The sequence below is a fragment of the Carlito syrichta genome, unplaced genomic scaffold (genome assembly GCF_000164805.1).
Source record: "Carlito syrichta isolate Samal-C Ts95f unplaced genomic scaffold, Tarsius_syrichta-2.0.1 Scaffold311198, whole genome shotgun sequence".
Lineage (NCBI taxonomy): Eukaryota > Metazoa > Chordata > Mammalia > Primates > Tarsiidae > Carlito > Carlito syrichta.
The window spans coordinates 263,318-283,208 of NW_007255294.1; the positions used below are offsets into that span (position 1 = coordinate 263,318).

A 19,891-nucleotide genomic window follows, 5' to 3' on the forward strand; every position below is an offset into this window, starting at 1 on the left:
AGTAGTTTAAGATAACACCAGAGCAGAGATCTGAAGGAGCAAGAGAGGGGGTCATGCGGATATCTTAATGAAGAGTGTTCCAGATGGAGAGAACAGCCAGCACAAAGTCCCTGAGTGACTGGCACATCTGAGTAAAGGTCAATGTGGCTGGAAGGCAATGAATGGGGAGGAAGAGATCAGAGAGATAGCAAAGAGCCAGATCATCTGTGGCCTTACAGACCACCCTAAAGACTTAAGCTTAGGCTGACTTGGAAGGGAGATCTTTAAGGATTCTAAGCAGGAGTGACCCATGTGAAGTATGATTTAAAGTCATCACTCGAGCTGGGCTCGGTGGCTCAGCCTGTAATTCCGCACCTTGGGAGGCTGAGATGAGTGGATTGCCTGAGCCCGCGGGTTCGAGACCCACCTGGGCAACTTGGTGAGACCTCATCACTACAATGAATCAAAAAAATTAGCTGGGTATGGTAGCACACGCCTGTAGTTCCAGCTACTTGGAAGGGTGAGTAGAAGGATCGCTGGAGCCCAGCAGGTCGAGGCTGCGGTGGCCAGGAGTGGCCACTGCACTCCAGTCTGGGCGACAGAGTGAGACTCCAACTCAAGTAAATAAATAAATAAATAAAGTTATCACTCGGCTGGTGTTAAGAACAGACCATAGAAGGCCAAGGATGTAAGCAATGAGACCAGTTAGGATGCTATCACTGCTGAGAAAAGATTACAGGACAGAGGCAAAGCAAACACTTATAAGGCTACTATAATAATCCAGACATAAGACACTAGTTGGAGCAGGCTGGGAATAAGAGAAACTAATATAATGAGATAAGATTTGGCAAGATTTGCTGAAGGATCAAATGTGTAAGGTATGATACAGAGACATCAAGGGCTATAGCTATGCCACTAGAATGAGTTTTTCCACTACTGAAATCTAGTTATAGTCTTCAACAATGTTTTACCTGTATCTCAGTTTCTTCCACACCGAAAAAAGTTCTTACCATCTTTTGTTGATTTTGTGGCAAGTACCCCACAGTCAATAACTCGCACATCTGCATATGGTCTGCTTGCAGCATCAGTTTTCAGATTTTCAATTTGTTCTATTACTTCAAAACCAGAAATAACCAGTCCAAAGACAACATGCACCCTGTCACAATATAAATTCAAGAAACAATTAGGTTGATAAGTAAGCTATAAACAGTAGCCAAGACGATTGTAATAATGACAGGCCCACAGGCCCAAAAATAAAACCAAAGTGTTTGATGTATGAAGCAACTGCAAGAAAATGAGAACTTGAATCTGCTTCATAAAAGGAAACAATTATTACTAAAACTGAACCTCAGTTTTCTGCCTTTAAAACAATGGTTCTTAACCATTTTAGGATAGAATCTGATTAACAGTCAGACTGCACTTGATACTCAGAAACCATCCTTAGAGGAAAACTTAATACTGCATTGCTGAGAAGTCTATGGGCACGGGTTAAAGACCCCTTCAGTAACATGACTGCTACGGAATCTCAAAACTACTGCCACTCTGAGATCCTTAAGGGAAGAGCTTGGCTATGAGAGATAAACTCAGACTTCAAGAGCGCCCCCTTGAGGGTTTGCCCTTGAACCAATCTGTCTTTATGACTGGCCACCCAAACACTTCCCCAAGGTAATAAGAATGTAACTCTTACCCATCCAGGTGTGGAGCAGGTTTTGTGGTGCTATGTAAAAAACACCAACACAAAGATGATGCCAAAAACGATGTGTTCAGATGAAGAGGGCAGAAGGATTAAAACACAGCATGTAGAGAACAAAGAAGTAAAGATAAAAAGGGGAAAAAGTTAAACAAGATACATATCTAACCTTAAAAACCCCCAAACAGCAATAGCAGTCATTTTACTGATAAGAAAACTCAAGATTGTAATGAATTACACAACCATCTCTATTAGACTATATATATTTGTGAAATAGGTTTGATTTGACTTATAGCCACAAATAGCATAAATACATATTAAAATTACTCTCAAATCCAAAACAACAAACATTTAAAAAGTCAAAACTCATCAGCATAATTAAGAAAAAGCACCTATTATTTGCCCTATGGAAGGAAAAGTGTGATCAACACTTGCCCCACCTCCCACATTTAAATGAGTTATTCTGTTTGTCATTTCTCATACTAAGTCAGTCTGCATCTTTTAGGCAGGCAGACAGAGGGAGTTCTGTTTTCAGAACCTCCTGCCCCCTCTTCCTTCACCCAAGGTGAAGCTCTGACATTTGCAGAAACTCTGAAAATGTGATAAGGAGAAAAGCTTCAATATGCTAATATTTCTGACAGCAAAGTAATGATAGGTAAATTTCCATGGTCCAGATAACACCCAACTGGCTTCTTCAACAGTCACAAACTGTCAGATAGTCACTCTTGGGAAGCCTATGTACATTTGTTTAAGATATTTTGAACCCAAGCTGGTTTTCCCATTGCATTTTCATAGATCTTCACATTACGTGAATTGCAGTGGGAAAAAACTCAAAAGCAGATAATTAGACTCACAATGATACACCACAAGCATCTTGGTTTATAAGAATGAGAGAGACAGAAAAGTCACTGGATATTAGGCCGTATTTAAGCAGCCAATTGTACTAGGAACTTTCATATAATTTTTTTTTTTTTTTTTTTTGAGTTGGAGTCTCACTCTGTCGCCCAGACTGGAGTGCAGTGGCCGTTCCCGGCCACCACAGCCTCGATCTGCTGGACTCCGGTGATCCTTCCGCCTCAGCCTTCCTTCTGAGTAGCCAGAATTACAGGCATGCGCTACCATGCCCAGTTGATTTTTTTGATTTATTGTGAAGATGAGGTCTCTCCAAGTTGCCCAGGTGGGTCTCAAACCTGCGGGTTCAAGCAATCCACTCACTTCAGCCTCCCAAAGTGCAGGATTACAGGCTGAGCCACCAAGCCCGGCTCATATAAATTTTTATATTTATTTTAAGGCAATGTCAAGATACGTTAAGTCAACAAAACATAATTTTAACCTTTACAACAAAGCTAAAAATCTTTATTGTACAAGGAGTTGTAATGCTTATACTAACATTATTAAGAATATTCAGTTTTGTAAGAGCACTACAGAATTTTAAAAAATTAAAATGTCAGGAAGTTCCAGAATTTTGAAGGAAATATTAAGTTTTAAAACCATGAATCTCAAATATTCCTCAGAAGACTAAGAAGTGGAAATTCAAGGCAATGTAATTATAAAAATAAAAACAGGCAGCAAAAAGGAACAAAACAAAACAAAAATCTAGCAAATTGGTAAGTCACTAATGCTTAAACCATTAAGCTAGTATCCAAAAACCACCTTAGACAATTACTTTAAGATAGAAATGTACTTCCTGTAATTATCAAACTTTACCAAAGCACACTAACGATAAGAAATTGGTACAGGGCAACCCCCTCGGGTCCCCTCCCACTGTGGGAGCTTTTCTGTCCTCTCAATAAATCCTGCTTTAAAAACAAAAAATGGCACAGGAGCTAGACAGTGATTCCATCACATGAACGATATAAAGAATACTTTTATAAAGGTAAAATTTTTCTGCACCGTAAGGGATCAGTTTCAAATATAGAGACGTGAAACAATGAATGGTTTCCGGATTGGTTACATCCCTCCTTCTTCCTTGATCCTTTCTCTCACAACTCTCAGATCTTCTGGTATTGGGGAAAGCCTATAGACTGTTCTAAAACATACAGAGCCCAAACCAATTTGCAATCCTGGCTAATAGAAATGTTGTAAAAACCACCTCATGACAAACCTTTGGAGCAAACGGTGAGATAAAACATTTCCGCTAAGTATAATGATGCAGCAACACACTACTTGAGACTCAATCGGAGGATCAAACAGCTACTTTTATGACATTCAAGTTTTGTTTTCAATTCAAATGAAAACTGAAGGATAAGCAAACCTGGTCCTTTACTGCAGTAGTGAAGAAAACAAATGAAGACAGGAAACACTTTCTTTCAAGGATAACTCAACCTGCCCATGTGCCTAAACTGATGTGAGTAATATAAGTCCATTACCTGCATCTGCAGTTCAGGATGCAAAATAAAAATCTGTATTTTAATTGGGTTAGACTACATATTAAGAATACTAAAAGTATTTAATAAAAGGAAGTCCTCTGAATAGGAATCCCAGTGTAAAGCAGGCTTATTGGCACTGGGCCAACACTCGATATGGACACTGACCAAAGGGGGTTACAAAAGGGCAGGGGGAAATGACATGTGCAATCCAGGCTTTTCAATTCCACTAAAATGGCAGAGAGCTCACACTACTCTTGATTATATTCAGCTTTCAAAAATTTCAATTTTCAAAGAATTGTATTAGTCTTTCAAAAAGCTGTTCAAAGAAGCAAACAGCAGTGACATACACTAAGTCAGTCAAGACCTTAAGAAGGCAAAAGACTATCATCCATTTTATATTTTAAGGTTATATATGCCTTGTGAAAACATATCTAAAGGAGAAACAACCACAAAGAACATTTCAAATTATAAGACCTTTCAGTATTTACACATTTCCATTTTCTCTTGTTACTTAGAGATTGGTTTTTCGGTTTTCCCTAATCTTGAATCTACTTTAAAAAGATATGTGCAAGGGTTCATTTAAACCTTGAAAATCCTAGAGACTGAAGTGTCACTATTACTCTAAAAACAAATCTATAGCTTTATACCATTATCAGAGAAGCTTTTGACTTGCAGAAATGACTAGTTCCACACTGAAATGATCTCAAACCATTATATAACCTACAACCCCACTTCCCCACCTTAAGTATGTAAGAACTTGGTTTTAAAAAAAGCCACTACAATTAAAATATACTTTCCAAGATTAACCATGGACAATAAAACACACTTGTTTTACATGTATTGATGCTATACAGACAAAGCAGAAAGGTTTTTTGTTTTTGTTTTTCTTAAAATGTTTAAATGCACATTAACAATAGGATTAAAGAGATAAAGGCAAAGAAAGAAAAAGAGAGCCTTAGAGTAATGAGACATTACCTTTGGAGCGCACGGTGTAACACTCTTTCTGTAAATTTTACACAAAAATGGCAAGAAATAAATTGTAATACACTTTTAAGACAAGACTGAATCTATGTTTTAATAGCAATATAACTTCGAAATTAAATATTTTCAAGTTTTATGCAAAGCAAGAAAGCTTTTTAAAATGGAGGGCTCTAAATTTTCTTTCATATGGGATATTTACGTAGAGATGAGTTATTCTTAAGAAAAGCATTGTGCCTGAAGTGGGACTCCTTTTAAAACTGTAACACAAGAATGCCAATAATAGGTATTAACAAAACATTACATTTCCTTTCACATATCCCAGAAATTAGCCAAGACAACATTTGTCTCAGAAAAAGAATAGTGTATCCTGAATATATACATAAAAATAAAAAAAATCTGAATGCCCAGATACAGCTACTTCCAGTAGAAAGCAAAAATGTCACTGGAAAAAACTGAGTTAAGATAATCCAAAAACAAATAAAATTTCAAGAAACTTTTTATTAATTCAAACAATTAAGGAAACTTTCGTGCTTCTACATATGAAAATTTTTTCTGGTCATATATCACGAGACCATTTTTAGAAGTTAATGAGCAAATGGTTGGACTGTAGTCATTGCTCACTGATATTATATACACTATGAAGTCACTGAGCATAATCAAAATAAAACAGTATAATTAGAATTTTAGGGATCTTCTCAGAGTAAAAAGGTAAAAGAGATCAAAGTATAAGAGTGTCCTGTCAAATTGTGGCCACAATCTTCTTTTCCTGTCTAATCTCTGATTTTCCCCATTATAAAGAATTTCTTTTTTCAAAGAGCATACACTGTATGACCAATTTTAACTGTATTTAATCTTAAACATATCTATTACTACTCAGACCAAAACCCTATTATACTATCATACCATGGACAAAATAAAATGCTTTATAGGCACTGAGAACTTATTAATTCTTAAAATATTTAAAAATAAGCTTAATTTTCTTATAAAGGTGTTGATAACATGAATTAGTGTAAAAATAACATAATGTTTGAAATAACGTGGAGCTTTCAAAGAATGTTGTAAAAAATAAGTGACTCTAGGTGTAAGGTAGTATAGAAGAGAGAAAAAAAGACAAAATATTTCTGCCTAATTTAGCCTTTAACATCAATTATTTTCCCCTTCAACTCCAAATTCTCCACTGTCATGGAAGAAGCAACAAATTGTGCCACAATGACAAAGTTTGTATAAGGGCAATGGAAACTAACCAGGTCACTTTACAATGTTCTACCTTTGTGTTCCAAAAGGCACCAAAGTAGAAACGCTTTCTAAAATTCAGCACTAATGTCAAGGTAAACACACCAAACAGTACTAGATACCAAGTTTCCTCCACATTGCTAATACATATGTTACATAAACACCATGTAGTATTAAGTCTTTACATTCAAAGGACTTGGCTTATGGTTAAATTTCATGAATATCTTTGCTCATAAAAAAAAAAATGTGACGCTAACAATACCTTTGTATTACCCCCAAAAGGAAGAAAAAAGCTAGGAACATCTCAGGTTATTAACACTTACTAGCATTTCTTTCCATATAAATTTAAGTATATATGAGTAGAAAAAGCATTTCTACCCTAAATCTACCTTTACTACCCAAAATGTCAACATAGCTTTATAAAACCAACCACTCCTCAATCTTCCTTACTCTACTACTCTGACATCATCAACACTCCTCTCCCACACAGGTGAGTAGCCACTTGCAAGTCTGATGCTTAAGTGACATTAAATATATTCTAAAACTTAAGTTGTTCCCTGCATCCTATTTATGACTGTTAAAATATAACACATTTTGTTGAGGTTTCGAGGTTTGACTTCTCTATATTATCTTGTTTTCTTACATTTTTATAATTATCATGACCACTGACAGTGGCCAGTGACAGGGACTGGGCTCCAAAGCTCTGCAGGTCTCCCTAGTCCATGGATGGTATGTAAGGCATTGTGTTCTAACACCAGCTGATGAAGAGAATGGTGCTCCTATTGTTTTAGGCAAGATGAGCCTAACGCTTCTTTGAGACATCTTTCAGACTGATGCAAACTAAGCAATTATGACTATTTCCTTTAGGCAAGATAATGTTTGTACATAAACCATTCTACATAGGTAGGACCACCCTACAGGACACTTTCTTCCTTATATGTTCACATTTTCATACCAAAATGTTCAGTTAATCTTTGAAAGTTGAGATACTTTATTAAAAAAAAAAACTAAAATAAATTCAGAGCACAGTGGTTAATAAAATTATATAGCTTATAGTGTGCATCATGTTTCTAGCTATCACTTTCTTCCAGATTACAAATAAAATCTGTTTCTATAACCTGGAATTTACATGGTTTTTATTCTTTATTTAGCATTACCTATAGAATGAAAAGGTTGGATTAGATTATCTCTAAATACCTATCCGCTCTAAGACTTCCTAATTCTAGCTTTTATTGTGTTTTTGTTCCTACTCTTGGACCTAAAAAAATAAATAATAATAAAAGGACAAAATTAATAAACAACTTTGTTCCCAAGTGTTAAAAATGCTTTAACATGAACAAACCATTGTTTCCTCAGTGAGCCATGGGGATAGTGCCATCTATCACTTCTTTCACGTTTCTTGAGCAGTACTATTCCAGAAAGAATCAGTTTTCTTCTATAGACGCCCCCAAGAGCAAAGTTATTGGGTGAATACAGTAGTAGAAATAAACAGTTATTGTAAAAATTACAAATAGATTTATAGAAGAAAGTCTGATTTTCATCATGCACATAATTGTTCCAGTCAAAGAAAGCAATATATACAAAAATATGTTAAATAAAAATGATATATGCCTAAGGAAGGGGAGTTTTTAAATGCAAGTAATGAAGACAATAGCTAATGCACAAAGCACAAGAATCCTTGAGGGATTTTACAAACACCTTCACTAACAGCACCAAATTTACCCTTAGGGATTGCAGAGTAACATATTTAATAACAAACTACAAAAACAATTTTGCAAGGATGTATTAAAAGTCCTTATTAAGTTTATAAAACAGGAATTGTAAAGTAAGGTATTTTTATTTTACCATCATTCTTGTACTATCCTTTCTCTTTCAGATTCCTAAACTGTGCTCAATGTACCATATGAGGAGTTGTGGCAGTAGAGAAAAAGGCAAGAGCTACCCTTGGGAAGCTATCACCTAGCTCTGTGACCATCAGAGCTAATATCTGTGATCATGCACTCAACTTGAAGACAGTACATTATACTTTTCTAGTACTTTCAACTCCAAAAGGATTTAGGCTTGTAAGACACAGAGTGTCAAAGATTTTCCTTTTATAAGCTACCATCTCCATTTTAACCTATCCTTTCCTAAAAACAAAGATACATTTTATTCCCAAACACTAACATTAATTTAATTTTATACTGCAACTCTTGGGAACCAATATTTTTAGTCAGCATAAAGTATGTAGGCATAAAAAAAAAGGAGATGCAGATTTCTGTGTGTATGCAAAAATGCTTAATTACTTCCAAGATTGCTTTTAACAGCAAACTCTTATCCTGAAGTAAACTTCAAACTAAAAGTAAGAATTTTCTTTCAAATTACAAGCTGACAGTGATTTTAATGCCATCTATAGTAAGTTAATTACAAAAAAAGTTTTAAAATTATAATCCTAATTTATTGATTTATCCACTTCAAAAATAGTAGTCCAACATAAAATTAGGCTATGCAGAACACAGTAATGACCTTTGCTATATATTCCTAGAAAAGACTTAAGCCTAGTACTAAACAACACAAGACACTCTAAATTTTTTGAAAGGAAAATTTCACATACTAAATCAGTGTATGTAGGTGTACTAGTTTAAATGCTAACATTTCATAAACAAGCTAGTCTGTATGTAATAATACCAAGAAGCCACTGCTACTTGATAAATTGAATTTTAAATGTACTAATATAAAAAAAGAAATCTAAAAGAAACTTTAGAGCCCTCAAATGGTAGCTTCTTGACCAATGAATAATTAGTTTTTCATGTTCATAGTTCAGATAAGCTTAAAAATGGAAATGGGAAACCTCAATCAAAGAGTAAACAGCTTCTATATTAAGCTACTATAAAATATTTTTTTGAAAATATTTCTACTTTGTATTGGCTTTCTTAAGTTTAAAAATAGAAAATCACTTTAGTAAAGAAGTGGAAAAATTAATAATCTATGGAATTAAAACAAGATACAGGAACAACTATTGTAGGTCTTTTTCTTATAACTCCAAGCATATTCATCTTTTATCAACTTTCCATTTTTAGGACATTCTTAGGAACAGAATGCCCCTTATCTGAACTTCATCAGATCATGTTGAAATCTTTTTTTCAGACAAGTTTAAAGTTTGAGTTTTATTTATGAATAATTTACTCCTTTAAAGACAGGGAAGCGCCATTCATAATCATCCACTCAGAAAGATGACCAAAAAAAAAAAAACTTTTCCTGATAAATCATGAATAAAATATTTCTCCAACATACTTAGCACAACTGAAATTTATTTCCAGTCAAAAGCATTAAACTTCATGCTGGACAGTTACCTTTCAAATTTTATATGTTGGGATTAGAATTAAAATAGATTTTGGAGTAACTTTTCATAAGACTATAACAACAAGTATGCCAAAGAACTTATTTAGAATTTTCAGATGAGAAATAAGTACAATTTTGGTTGTATGTACATGTACGTGTTAAGATTTTTTCAAAAGCAAATTTAGTATTCTGAAGTTTCCTGAATGATAACATCATTATATATTTTGTCAGAAATGACAGCAACATTGGGTTCATTCAGTTATGCACAGAGACCTCATAAAATGTGAGTTTTTAAATATGCTGACTCAACAGCAAGTCACCTATCTATATAACATCAGAAATAATAGCACCTCTCTCAAAATTGCCTCAAAGAGCAACAGCAAGAGAGCAAACAACCATACAACGGTTTATTCAAAGTAGTTGCTTTCCATGTTGAGGGGTATATCTGGCCCTATCCTATGAACAATTTTTATATATTCATTGACAGGTTATGTTCTAATCTAGTTTTGATAATATGAGCACTCAAATTTGGTAGTGGCCAAAAGGCAATTCATTTTTTTAAGATGACAGAATATTTGGAAAATAATGTGTATCTTCAGGTTATGTTTTTTAAGTCCCATTCTTCAAATCCAGGATATATGCTGAATGCTGAGGCAGTTGTTAGAGTTTACCAGTCACTATAACATTAGAAATTAATAATAAAATCCAAGTTGACAGAATTTTAGCATTGAGCTTGGCTTAACTATACCATCTTTCTCATGAACAGCGCTTCTCTGTATAAGAAAAGCTCATCTCTGAATTATGCCTACTCACATGAAAAACTGGGAACCATTGGTATGTTTCCCTCGATTTGCCATTGACAAAAGGAACGCTCTGTCATGTTTGAGAATAAAGTTTTCATCTGTTTGAAGAAAACACAAATTCGTCAGTCGCTAATTATAAGTCACTTTTAAAGTAATGTTCAAATAATAAATAGAAAGCAAAAGATGAAACTCCTCTTCTGGTCAGTATAGATACTTGACTGAATATTCAGAAAAAAAAAATTTAAGCTAATCAAATAACAAAAGCATAAAAAGGCCATAGGATACTAATTAAAGCCTTGAGGAAAAGAATTTATATTTAATACTTTATACAAACAGCCTTAGAACAGTCACTTTTAGTAGTAACATACTTTGGCTAAATGATATTTAAACTATTAACTTCCAGGGAAAATGAGCAAAATTTTAGAAAAAATATAGTAAAGCTCATTTTTTCCAAATTTCCAATTAGCCTGACTAATGCACTATATACCTGGGAGAAGTTTAATAATCCTCTTAAATGTTTAATTTTTATGTGGTAAATTTATTATTCCATTGAATTGAAACTAGACTATGGGAACAAAAAAAATTACATGGAGTAAGTTGTAGAAACATGTCTAAATTAAATTAAGTATGTGAATAGTCAATAGGATCAAAATTATCTAAGGAAGAAAGTTATGTAAAAACAAAAATTTTAATGGCAAAATACAATTTTAAGGTACAAAAGCATCTGCCACAGAGAACAACCACATTAAAGTGGCCTACAGCATTAGTTTTAAATTGCTACATGCTAACAGAACCAGCTAAACAGCTGCTTCCTACTAGTTCAAAGGAAAAAAATCTGTCATAAAGATCACTTAGAGATTCTTTTAATTCCAGCAGAAATATCCTTGAAAATTAATTTAAATTTCTTTTTAACATTCATACAAACAAATCTTTCTTTAGAACAAACAGAAACATAGAAAACTTTAAAAAATGATTACCTTGGGAACAGGCTTCTGAAAAAGAGTAGTAATCCACTTTCCCCCAAAGGAAATATAAAAGACTATTATAACACTGAAGCTATTATAGCATTAAAACCTAGTAGTATTAGATCCCATTATAAATCTCTGCAACTGACTTTTCTAAGGCTTTTTGGGGCAAGTGCAATAGTTAGATTTATGCAAATGCTACTACTGCAAGAATAAACACAGTCATATAGTTCTAGTATACATAGGAAAACATACAAACCTTTGAAAAAGGAGGAAATATCAACTTTTATTCAAAGAAATTGCTTGTTTTAAGGGGGAAAAAACACAACTAGATTCTTTTCCCTGACGTGGAACTAATAATCCATGGGGAAAAGAAAAAAGACACAGATGCATGTATGAAATATTGTACAGAATTTTCCAAGTCTTCAAGCAATATAGAAATCCAGCCACAACCTGACCCAGACTGTCCATAAATTTATTAGGAAGGGTGCAAGGGAACAGAATTGGAGTTTGTGTTACTGAGCTTCGTTCTCTTACCTTTTCATTTTGCAAAAGACCACATTCTCTATAAACAAAAGAATATGTTGACAGTTTTAGGCAGGAAGATAGGAGTTTTCATGTATATAGTTGCCTAACCTCCATGCTGAAAGTCATGTTTAACCATAAAGTTAGCCTTAATTAATCTTGTCAATTAAAAGTTATATATTACAATATAATTTATCCCCAAATTCATGCAAATAAAAGTATTTTCATGCAGCATTAGTTTCATGCAACAAGTGAACTATAAGTAAACCTCTTCTCATTAAAAGTATATGACCAAACTTGCTTTAATATCAGAACTGAAACAAAGACCATAAAATATTATTAAGCCTTACCTTTAAAATATCCACCATAAATTGATTCTCCACCTTTTCCATTACCTACAAATAATAAGCTACATTGAGTCATAATGAAAAACTAAAATATACAACACATACAAATTACTTTTGATGGCTTCAGTTTGCTTAAGGAAACCTTGAACCTTATCAATGCTGCAAATAATCAAAATTCTAAAAACGCTCAATTAACTTCATCTTTAAAATACACCTCAAATCCTATTATAATAAATACCATCAAAAATGTGATCTCTAGGACCCATTTATTTCTTTTTTTGCTTTTTCTTTTAGATTGGGAAAAATAGTTGATTTAAAAAGTAGATTAGAGAGAGAGAAAGAGGGTGAATCAACTTCTCAAGGGAGAGAAGGGATCAGGCATCTGGACCCACTTATTTCAAACAGTAATTAAACCAACAAAATTTTGGAACAAAAGCCATCAGACAGTACTTTGGAATTCATTGTAAATAAATTCACTAAGCAATTACAATATTACTAAAATAAACTGCCTAAGACCAAAACAGAAGGTCTTACATAGTATTTTGTCTTTCCCGCATTCTAGATCTATAATATTCATTCATCCAACAACTATTCACTGACCACATTAATGTCTACATCTTACTGTAAGTGACATGACATTTACAATTAAAAATTAATAGTGATATACATTAAAAACTGACAGTTATTAAAAATATAACTTTTAGCTCTACCTTCACTGAAGTCCCCACCCTGAATCATAAAGTTTTTAACCACACGATGGAATGTAGAACCTTTATAACATAACTTCTTCCCAGTTGTTTTCCCAAGGCCTTTCTCTCCTAAAAAAGAAAAGAAATTAAGTGTAGCTATAAACACATCATTCCACAGAAAGAACAAACTAATTAATCCTTTGTCAAGTCTCTTCTGTGTGTTGGGCACTGTAAGATATATAAGAGATAGATGACATTGATAATTTAACACACACAAACCAAAATAAATACAAAGCAGCATACAAATGTTAAATTGTGTAATACACAGTCTACATGCTATAGAACATAAATACTGGAGACACATCACTCCAGTTAAAGAACAAAATCAAGGAACTGGTCCAAAAATTGTGTTAATACCCAAGAATGAATTGTTTTTTTTTTTGAGTAGGGATCTCACTCTATCGCCCAGACACTGAGTGCAGTGGCACATTCACGACTCACTGTAGCCTTGACCTGCTGGGCTCAGGTGATCCTTCTGCCTCAGCCTTCCAAGTAGCTGGAACCACAGGCATGTGCCATAGCACCCGACTAAATTTTTTTGATTTACTGTAGAGACAAGGTCTTGCCAAGTTGCCCAGGCTGGTCTTGAATCCTTCGGATCAGGCAATTCTCTTGCCTCCGCCTCCCAACGTGCTGCGATTAGACGTGAGCTACTGCACCTGGCAATTTTTTCTATTTATTTAGAATATAAATCCAATTATACATAATAAAACACAACTTCATTTTTGTTTTGCCTCTCTACCTTGTAACTCTAAATTTCTTGTGAAATCTGGAATGCCAAATTTAGTCAAAGTACTGAAATTCATAAAATTCTACCATGACAAATCAGTTTTGAATATGTACTATTATTTTATAAACTAAAATTTGCTGAGAAGATTCCATTACATAAAGTAGACTCTTACTCTCTTTCATTTTTGATACCTCCTCATTTTCCATAAGAAATGCCTTCAGGATTTTAAACAGAAAACAGTGTAAAAATTTTTTTTACTTGCAAAACTAATTTCACAGCCCATATTTTTCCAGGAAAATAGCTACTCTGTTAAGCAAGGTAAAACTGTAAGCCATGACTTCTCATTGGAAATAATTTAATAATTCACTTACCTGAGCATAGGCAAAGGAAGTTTTTGCAAGTTTTTGGACATATGTCTGAGAAAAGCTGAAACATAATGCGACCAACTGAAATAAAATACACAGGGAAAAAAAACAGTAAGCAAACTGATTAACTATATCACATTTAGATGAGAAAAAAAAATAGATACAGAACTAACAAACTGGAAGATTCACTTTTACAGTTCATTTTAATTTTTAAAAAAGATTTAATGTGAAATAATATAATTGGTTGATACCAACTAATAAGAACTTCACTCAATTTGCTAAAGCTAAAATTTATATGCTGCCAAAGTGGTTCCAGTCCCAAACTTGTAGGATTTTAAAGTGGCCTTAAATCATGAAATCCCCTGTAGTACAGCCCCCAACTTGAACGATTAATCTTCTTTAAAAATATTCTCAATAGTTGTCTGATTTATGCTTGAAGTCTTCCAGATATGAAAGCACATCATAAGATAGTCATTCAGGCCAGTATTGTTAAAAAAAAGAAAAAAAGTTCTGACTGAGCACAGTGGTTCACACCTATAATCCCAGCATTTTGGGAGGCCGAGGTGAGAGGACTGCCTGAGCCTCAGGGTTTAAGACCAGCCTGGGCAACTTGGTGAGACCTCGTCTCTACAATAAATCACACACACACAAAAACTAGCTGGGTGTGGTAGCATGTGTCTATAATTCCAGCTACTTGGAAGGCTGGGGTGGAAGGATCGCCTGAACCCAGCAGGTGGAGGCTGCAGTGGCCATGAGCATGCCACTGCAGCACCACTGCACTCCAGTCTGGGAGACAGAGTGGGATTCAGACTCAAAAAAGAAAGAAAGAAATAAAGTTCTTTTTCCTCTACTTTCAGCTTTCTTCCTTTAAGCAAGAACTGTAAAGAGCCAACTTCCTGAATTGTATCACTCATACTTAAGACTCACATTTTATTCCCTGAGAAAGCAAAAAAAAAAAATACTTCCTATGATAAACAGAAAATGAGAAGGAACAAGTCTGCAATTTCATGTGAACTATGCCAGAGAGAAATAGTTCATAAACTTTGACTCAGGATGAGGATTATATCTATTGCTATATACTATATTATAAACCAAAACTCAAAATTTTAAAACACAAAAATACACAAGCACACGTTCTACTAGCTGTCAGAGCGGTGTCATCCTCACATATTGTATAATCTCTGGAAAGCTTGACTTTTTATTCGTAAAAGAATGAGAGTGCAAAAGGCAAATCACAATCTTAGTATTATTATAAAAATAGTTTAGACTTTACTGACCTGCTAAAAGAATGTCAATAAAATAAATATGAAGTTTTGACTTACAATCACTCTCTGGGGTCCCTCTCCCCCTTATTCTACAAAATATTTTCCATTAGGAATATTTTTATTTATTCAAATGAACATAAAGAATAAATCAAAATTAACTATGGACCAAGCATAAGCCATGTCCAGTTCAGATACAAAATGAGACTATTTTCACTAAGATTTTTATTCCTGGCCATATTAATTCCTTTGTGTACAAAACAAAGATACTACACTACAGACATCTTTAATCGATAAAAGTGGGATCGTTACATTATATTAGAAGACTTTCCTGTGTTATTACTCTGAGTCTATAGCTTTAATGGAGCCAAAATGCAAAGCAATTACAAAATTTAGTAGTTGCCAAGCACAGTGGCTCACACCTATAATCCCAGCACTTTGGGAGGCAGAGGCAAGAGGATTGCCTGAGCCCAGGGTTCGAGACCAGCCTGGGCAATATGGCAAGACCTCGTCTCTACAATAAATTTTTAAAAACTAGCCAGGCGTAGTGGTGCACACTTGTAGTTCCAGTTGCTTGGAAGGCTAAGGTAGAAGGACTGTCTGAGCCCAGCAGGTCGAGGCCTGTGGTGGCCATGAATGTGCCACTGCACTCCAGTCCGGGCCACAAAATAAGACTCCAATTCAAACAAACAAACAACAACAACAAAAAACTTAGTAGCTTATCTTAATACCTACATGAATGAAGAAAAAGTTAAGTAAAAAGGAAGATTTTTAGGACAGGAGCAATGTATCTAAGATCATTTCAGAATTTTTAAAAATATCTTTCATATCAATAATATTAAGTATTACTTTTTGTATTGTGCCGGTATAATAAAAGTATTTTCATCAGTCTTCATAAACCCCTGGGAAATAGCTTAGGTGGTGCCAAGTTTAAAATCATCTAGCTTTGCAGGCCAGAACAAACTTAGGCCTTAGGAATCCCTACAAGACAGTTGCTTTTCAAGATAAAAAGACATAATCAAAACTTTGGGGGCAACCCCTTCAGGTCCCCTCCCACTGTGGGAGTTTTTCTGTCCTCTCAATAAATCCTGCTTTCTAAAAAAAAAAAAAAAAAACTTTGAGCTTTTTTTAGTACCATAGTAAACTTCAACATCAAGTTTTTTTCCAAAACTAACATTGCCTTAAAATGAAAGCTGGTGAAAGTTACAATTTTTTTTAGTTTCTCCTTTACAGATGATTAGAAGTTATGTAGCCTCTAGGGTTATAATAATTTAAAAAGTTAAAAAATATAATTATAACCCCAAGCCTAATATTCAGAAAGGGACAGCTAGCTACAGTGATTACAAAGCAAAACAAAACAAAATTCATTTCTAATAGCTTACCCTCTAACTTGGTAGACAAAAAAATTCTATTGACCTCTCAATTTCATGGGGCAAGGGTTGGAGCAGAGGCTTTAACTCCTCTATGGCATTATGTTGTTAAGAGCAAAAGGAAAAACAGAACAAAACTGAATTGTTTTGGCCTCAATAAAAACACCAAGACATCCAGGGAAAAAAAAGTTTAAATCCTGGAAAGAACAAACTAGCCCGGTTAGGTTTGTAAGACATCATAAAGACTGAATTATGGATATTCAGACGTTAGTTGAGGCTGCTAAGTTAAAGTGTTTTTATATGTGCAATTTGAAGGGTTTAAAAACAAAAGGCAAGGTCAAAATATTTTATCAGGAAAAAAAGAACAACAATATGATGATTTCTGTCTATAAAGAGGTAACCAAGTATTAACTCCCCCAAAATTAAATACTGAAACTGAACTCTATAGGATACAGATCAGTAAATATTAACTTGAAGCTCATTAGCAAGACAAACAGTAGGTTTTCAAAAATACTTTTAATTGAGTTGCATTATTTTGTAGAAAACAGCTACTATTTGATGATACTTTTATTTTCAAAGCTCAAAATAGTAAATATCCTGAAAGATGTAGTCCTTAAAGAAAAAAACAAGCCAATGTAGTTCAGTAGCCTAGTTATTTTCAGTAACAGCAAGCATAAACTCTGATTATGAAACATGTTGAAAAGAAAAAAATAAGCTGTAGTTACAGTAGGGAAAAGACTGACAGTGAATGTGCTCAAGAAAAAATTCTCTGCCTCCCAAACTGATGAGAAAAATTAATGACAGTAACTCCATCTCCTGCAAGGAGCTAAGAACCCTGCCAATGCCTCTTTGGTAACTAATAGCTGCTTCTGAATGAATAAGATTTAAGAAAAATTTTTGTTACTCAAACACTACTTATAATTTAGTGGGATTTAATAATCTTTTAGAATCAATCAATATTATTGATAATATATGCATAATATTTCTTCTGCCAGGCTCGGTGGCTCAGCCTGTAATCCCAGTGGATTGCCTGAGCCCGCAGGTTCGAGACCCGCCTGGGCAACTTGGCGAGACTTCATCTCTACAATAATAAAAAAAAATCAGCCGGGCATGGTAGTGCATGACTGTAATTCCGGCTACTCAGAAGGCTGAGGGATCACCGGAGCCCACCAGGTCAAGGCTGTGGTGGCCGGGAGCAGCCACTGCACTCCAGTCTGGGTGATGGAGTGAGACTCCAACTCAAAACAAAACAAAAAACAAAAAACATTTCTTCCATGGAATTACTGCTATGTCAATAAATGCATAGCTTTATAATGGTAAGACAAAAATCTGAAATTAGTGGTAATATAAATGTTAGAATGGTGTTTATAGGGTAAAGATTACAAAGCTAAGGACAAAAATGACACAAAGCAGGACTAGTGCCTAAACTTATACAGAAAATGCCAACATGCAGATCCTTAAAAATAAGACATACAGAGTAAGACTCTGACTCAAAAAAGCACTAACAAGACAGGGCCAGGCACAGTGGCTCACGCCTGTAATCCTAAACCCAAGAGGTGGAGGTTACAATGAGCCGTGCTTGTGCTACCTCACTCCAGCCTGGGTGACAAAGTGAGACTCCGACTCAAAAGAAATAAAATAACTGAAATATTAGATAAAGGAACAACTATTGAGATTAATTAGGTAATATCAACATATTTTAAACTTGGTCTACAGACAGGAAAAACCAAGATATGCTTACGTCATGTTGTAGATCCTGACTTGGCCACTAGGTGTCGGGAGGAAAAAATCTGCAAGCATACAGTCGTCAACTTTCAATATTGTTCCTTGTTCTCAAAAATAGTTATGCCAGAATTGAAGACGCAATGGTAAAACAGGAGGCGTGTATTAGGGACATAAAAGATGTGACAGTTGGAAAAGTGAGTGTCGCTTAGAAAAATATTGTAGGAGCTGGGCTCGGTGGCTCAGCCTGTAATCCTGCTCTTTGGGAGGCTGAGGTGAACGGATTGCCTGAGCCTGCCGGTTCAAGACCCACCTGGGCAACTTGGCGAGACCTCATGTCTACAGTAAAATTTTTAAAAAATTAGCCGGGCGTGGTAGCGCGCCCCTGTAGTTCCAGCTACTTGGAAGGCTGAGGTAGAAGGATAGCCGGAGTCCAGCAGGTCGAGGCTGCAGTGGCCGGAGTGTGCCACTGCACTCCAGTCTGGGCGACTGAGTGAGACTTCAACTCAAAAAAAAGAGAAAAATATTGTAGGAATGCCTACATACACACTACAGAAGACAAAGAATAACCCACAGAAAATTAATTATAAGCAAGGGATGAGGATAAGAGCAAATGTAGGAACAGATAATACAGGGTAGGCAGAAAGCAAAATCTAGGAGGAAGATTAAGGAACAGGAGTGGCATTTCAATAAAATCAAGCCATTTACTGAAATATTGATTACTAGGATCCTTCCCATGTTTCAGGAAGTCCAAAGGACACAAGATGCACTACCTGAGTTTCATGGAGTTCACTTCTTGGCTGAGAATGGCAGATGGAAAAGCAGTTGCTATACAATATGATAAGCCATCAGTGGCATGGAACACAGTGTTCTAGGTATGACTGATGTGTGTGAAGGCAGACTGTTTTACTTAGTCACTTTATTCCCACTGACTTGTTCAATGTTAAATATGTAATAAATATTTAATAATATTTGAAACAAAATTATTCAAGGAAGACTTACAAAATATACTTTCATAAATAAAGGAATACTTATATATACAGATCAAAAGTATTCACTATATACCAGGAAATATACCAGGAAAAGACACATAAGTAAAGTGATACCAAGCTATTTATTTTCAAAGATATGAAAGGAAAAAAATCCTTCCAGTATTCAGGCACTTCTAGTATCCACCATGTCACCCACCAAGAAAAAGACATTAAGACTACCATCAGATTACATTGGAAACTGGAGACAATAGAACACAATCTATCATCCTTAAGGGAATACAGTGTGAAACTAGCAAAAGAAATACAATAATTTTTAAAATTGTATTAGTTTTATTATATCTAGCTTTATTTTTATTTTTATCTATTTTTATTTATTTTTGAGTTGGAGTCTCACTCTGTCGCCCAGACTGGAGTGCAGTGGCCGGGAGCGGCCTCGACCTGCTGGGCTCCGGCGAACCTTCTACCTTCAGCCTTCCAAGTAGCTGGAA

General features: G+C 34.9%; 1 protein-coding gene across 1 annotated transcript in view; it reads right to left on the minus strand.

Annotated features, from left to right (window-relative positions):
• Positions 1-19,891, minus strand: part of NKTR (natural killer cell triggering receptor) — a 53,415-nt gene that overhangs the window by 18,578 nt on the left and 14,946 nt on the right. The window contains exons 3-8 of the mRNA XM_021717823.1: positions 14,064-14,138; positions 12,924-13,031; positions 12,217-12,261; positions 10,387-10,474; positions 1,667-1,696; positions 990-1,135 (exon numbers count right to left, since the gene is read on the minus strand). Of these exons, the coding sequence (XP_021573498.1) occupies positions 990-1,135; positions 1,667-1,696; positions 10,387-10,474; positions 12,217-12,261; positions 12,924-13,031; positions 14,064-14,138 (492 nt within the window). The remainder of the gene's footprint in view (positions 1-989; positions 1,136-1,666; positions 1,697-10,386; positions 10,475-12,216; positions 12,262-12,923; positions 13,032-14,063; positions 14,139-19,891) is intronic.